The sequence below is a fragment of a genome, unplaced genomic scaffold (genome assembly GCF_019419815.1).
Source record: "Pyrus x bretschneideri cultivar Hongxiangsu unplaced genomic scaffold, Pyrus_bretschneideri_v1 Contig45, whole genome shotgun sequence".
Classification (NCBI taxonomy): Eukaryota; Viridiplantae; Streptophyta; class Magnoliopsida; order Rosales; family Rosaceae; genus Pyrus; species Pyrus x bretschneideri.
In genome coordinates, this window is record NW_025999779.1 from 728,911 (window position 1) to 733,215 (window position 4,305).

Consider the following 4,305-nt stretch of genomic DNA (forward strand, 5'->3'; position numbering starts at 1 on the left):
TAGAGCGCTCTGTGTACTGTCAAAATATAGAGAAAATGCAAGATAAATAACATCAGTATCTATTCGTCGCTCTTTTATTGGTTTTCCCTTTGTGTTATAGTTACAGTGTGATATTTTCTACCTGTTTCGCTCTTGTCATTAGTAAAGGTTATCTCTCTAACTTTTACCTGTTTATAACAAAAACCTTTATGGCCAAGATATCATATAGAAAGGGACCCTAGCTAGCAACTTAACAATTAATTCATGTTAGATGAGCTGCATGCCAAAAGTCAGCCATGGTACCCTACCATTTTTAATACCTTTGAAGGAAAGAGAGATGATGAACAGTTTGGAAGGCTCTAGGAAAGAGGACTAAGCTGACATTAAAATTTTGTCCCTACAACCCCGTGTGTTCTGACCCAATTGTTTTTGTCAACGGTTTCCTTACATCCATGGAACCAGTGCGTCCTCCAGATTTAAAAAAACCGAAACCGGTTTCTCAAAACTTGCTACTGTACATGTTTAGTCCTTCCATTTTTTTCTACTATATATCCCTCGAAAACCTTCTCATTATTTCCATCTTCATTTCTTGTTGTTTCTACCCACTATATTTCCTTGTTTATTATCATTCTCCTTTTTGGAAAAAGGTAGAGGTAGCTATATCAATAACGCAACTCTTTTCTTTTCAATTTTCCATTTTACCAACACGCATCTCAAATTCTAGGGTGTATACGTCTTCCTCTCACAATCACCTGCTTCCAAATACGCGGTACAGGCATTTTAACATGATTTTCCTTAATGTGCTTCTTTAATTTCCAGGTTAGGTTTTGGAATATATCTCATGTCTCCAACGATGACAGTGTTGACAACTACCGAGAATGGGGAAAGTGATCAGTACCAAAATGGCGTGAAGCGCTTGTATGAGAATGGTATAAACAAACTTCCAAACAAGTACATACTGCCCACTTTAGAACGACCTAACCGGAGTGATGACCAGGAACCAAAAGTATCCAACCAAAATCTGAAGCTGCCCATCATCGATTTCAAGGAACTGCAAGGTCCCAATAGACCCCAAGTCATTAAATCTCTGGCTAATGCCTGTGAACAATATGGCTTCTTTCAGGTGGGTCTTATAGTACTAATTCTTATTTAGGTACTTTGGGTTAATTGAGAAACGATTACTTTCAGCTAATTCCAAAATGAGTTATAATATTAAGCATATCTAGCACACCATGAGTTTAGCCAAGTTGGGTAGGGCAGTATGCTCCATTCTCTGCATGTACCCAAGTTCAAAGTTTCCTTCCCAAAGTTTAGATGAATATAGTGTAATTATCTTATCATGGTGCAAAAAAATGTTAACCGTGCTTAAAGCTTCAAAGTAATGGGTAATTGTGGTTTGATGTAGTTGGTAAACCATGGCATTCCAAGTGATATTACAAGCAGTATGAGCGACGTGAGCACTAGGTTTTTTGAGCTCCCTTTCGAGGAGAGAGCCAAGTACATGTCCTCAGATATGCGTGCGCCAGTCCGATATGGGACTAGCTTTAACCAGAACAAAGATAAGGTGTTTTATTGGAGGGATTTCTTGAAGCTAATGTGCCATCCTTTACCAGATGTCCTTTCTCACTGGCCTTCGTCACCGGTGGACATGAGGTGAGAGCTCAAGCTCAGTGTGTTTTTACTCCATAGGGATATGGCGGAAGTAATTAACGTGATCAATCATATATATTTTTAGCCTTCGAGACACTCATAAGTTTCGATTATGGTGTATTTCATTTACTAATTACATATTCTTGATCGCATCTCTTAAAAAAAGTCTAGACTTGCATTCCATTTGCATGTGTGAGTCCTCGTTCGAAACACGTATGCCGGAGATTGGTCAATTAAGCTACAAATAGTTTTATTGGTTGCTTTTAACTCTTCTCTCTTCCTATGTGGGTCAGTGTGGACATAAAGTATTGAGTAATAAACCAATCATTAACTTTCATGTCCTTTAATTTTCAAAATATAGTCTCTAAATTAAGTCTCCCTATCATTACTCTAAAGTATTTGGTCAGATATATATAACACCTAGAATCAGGAGCTGTACTTCCTCGTGAGACTACACATAGTAGCTAACTCATTATCCTATTCGAGCAATTAGTTTAATACTTAATAATTAAGATTTTAAAATGACAGGTAGGAATCATTTTCTTGTTCTACTCACATATGCATACATGTCTTTTTTGTATTAAGATTAATTAAATACTAATTGGGTTTACACAATAGGAAACTGACGGCTACCTACGCAGAGGAAAACAAATACTTATTCCTAATGCTAATGGATGCCATCTTTGAGAGCTTACGAATTGTGGGAACCACAGAGAACACGACAGAAGAAGATGAAATATTAAAGGACTTCAAAGATGGGAGCCAGCTAATGGTTGTGAATTGCTACCCGCCATGCCCCCAACCTGATCTAACCCTAGGGATGCCTCCCCACTCGGATTATGGGTTTCTTACAATTCTTCTCCAAGATGAAGTTGAAGGCCTTCAAATTAAAAAACAAGATAAATGGATCACCGTCGAACCAATCCCCAATTCTTTTGTGGTCAACGTTGGTGATCACCTTGAGGTGAGTTTTATTACTTATAATTAAGTAGCCACTTAAAAAGTTTTTTACTACATGCATGAATCACGTTGCTAATCATATATTCAACAAAGACAGAACACGTTTATGTAAATGATTATATGTCCTTTTTATGTAAGAAATATGCTCAATAATGTGATCAATAGATATAATCCAAAAATTTTATCTTTCTCACTTAAGAACTGAATCCACATAAAACTTTTATATGCAAGGTAAACTTATTTCGTGAGAGATGTAATGTTATCCATAAACATGTGGCACTAAATTATTAAATTTTGTGTTGAATTATATGCTAATATACCATGTCATTGACTTGGTTTTTCTTGTGTTAGATATTTAGCAATGGAAAATACAAGAGTGTTCTACATAGAGTGTTGGTGAATTCTTTAAAAGGTCGGATTTCTGTGGCCTCTTTGCATACTCTACCTTTCACGCGCTCGGTTGGACCGTCGCCAAATCTTATCAACGAATCAAATCCAAAGCGGTACAAGGACACTAATTTTGCCAGCTTTCTGGAGTATATTTCATCTCGTGAGCCTAAATGGAAGAATTTCCTCGAGTCTAGGAAGTTATTAACCTAATTGAAAAGGCATGCATGTTATGCATGGAACTTCCAATGACTGGGAAAATCTGCTCGTTGACCTTTTGCAGTTTCAGTTATAATTATGTAGCAATATTTCGTTGGAAGTTAATTTTTCTCTTTTTTTTCTTTTGTTTTTGGGTGGGGTCCAGCAAAGGCTGATTATAATCCAACCCTAGTGAGCACTACGTAGTTTAGTGCATGACAACTTTCACAAATGAGTTTATCAATTGTATTGATGGATATATGATGATATATGAAGTTTCTACGAATTATACAATTCTTTAGTTCTCGTTGTCACATGACATTGCTAGCGGTTGATTTTTTTTGTTATTAAAAAAATTTTGGTGCATACATTCAAGATTTCATGACCAAATTTTTACTCATTCATAATGAAAATAAAAGCTACTTAGTTACGTGATAAATAACATCATATTTAGCTGGCATGTGTAAGAGTGTTTTCCTACTATAGGAGTTTTGTAAGAACAGAAACAAGAATTACCGTTAAAACTCGATCGATCAATTGCGTCACCATCACGTAATTGCTTCTTCAAGAAGTACGGGAAGACTTAAAGTGCTTTTGTAATCACAAAAAAGCTCTCTCTTATGTTCCTTCGCTTGGCAAAGCAAAAATCCACCCAAACAAGCAAGGCATTGGTATAGACTTTTTTTCTCTTGAAGTTACAATCAACGGTGAACACACATCATTATTTTTGTTTGTACAAATTTCCGCTGAGGTTGAATTGACAGAGAAACCTTGCACGACAAATCCAAGAGACAAATGGAGTTATGACTAACACCGAAGTTGTGTTTGTCAAAGGGGCCACTGATGCTTAATTCAAGATATAATTCTAGGTTTGTATAAGTGTGGCTAGAAAGAAATTAACCTGAAAAAGAAAAATGGCGGAAGCTTGGCTAGTTATAGGCAAACAAGGAGTAAACTCTAGCATCCATGTACGTTGAACCTTGGAGTAGTGGTACCTTGTCCGCAAACGGCCTTAAAGCAGACGACTTTGATATATTATCAGTTCGCTTAATTGATCCGTCAAAGGTAAAACAGTCATATTACGTTAATATTATACGTGGCGTGCTCTAATAAGTTGAAATATTTAATGTT

The 4,305-nt window shown here is 36.4% G+C and overlaps 1 protein-coding gene across 2 annotated transcripts; it reads left to right on the plus strand.

The window, feature by feature from the left end:
* Positions 1-547: 547 nt before the first annotated feature.
* On the plus strand, positions 548-3,475 carry LOC103933144 (probable 2-oxoglutarate-dependent dioxygenase SLC1). 2 transcript variants are annotated; one of them, XM_009342808.2, is made up of 5 exons: positions 548-632; positions 799-1,102; positions 1,385-1,632; positions 2,248-2,593; positions 2,941-3,475. In XM_009342808.2, the coding sequence occupies exons 2-5, from the start codon at positions 821-823 to the stop codon at positions 3,187-3,189; spliced, it is 1,125 nt and encodes a 374-aa protein (XP_009341083.1). In that variant the 5' UTR covers positions 548-632; positions 799-820; the 3' UTR covers positions 3,190-3,475. The 2 variants fall into 2 exon arrangements, with proteins under 2 accessions (XP_009341083.1, XP_048423633.1); XM_048567676.1 differs by having other exon boundaries at positions 574-626.
* Positions 3,476-4,305: the final 830 nt, after the last annotated feature.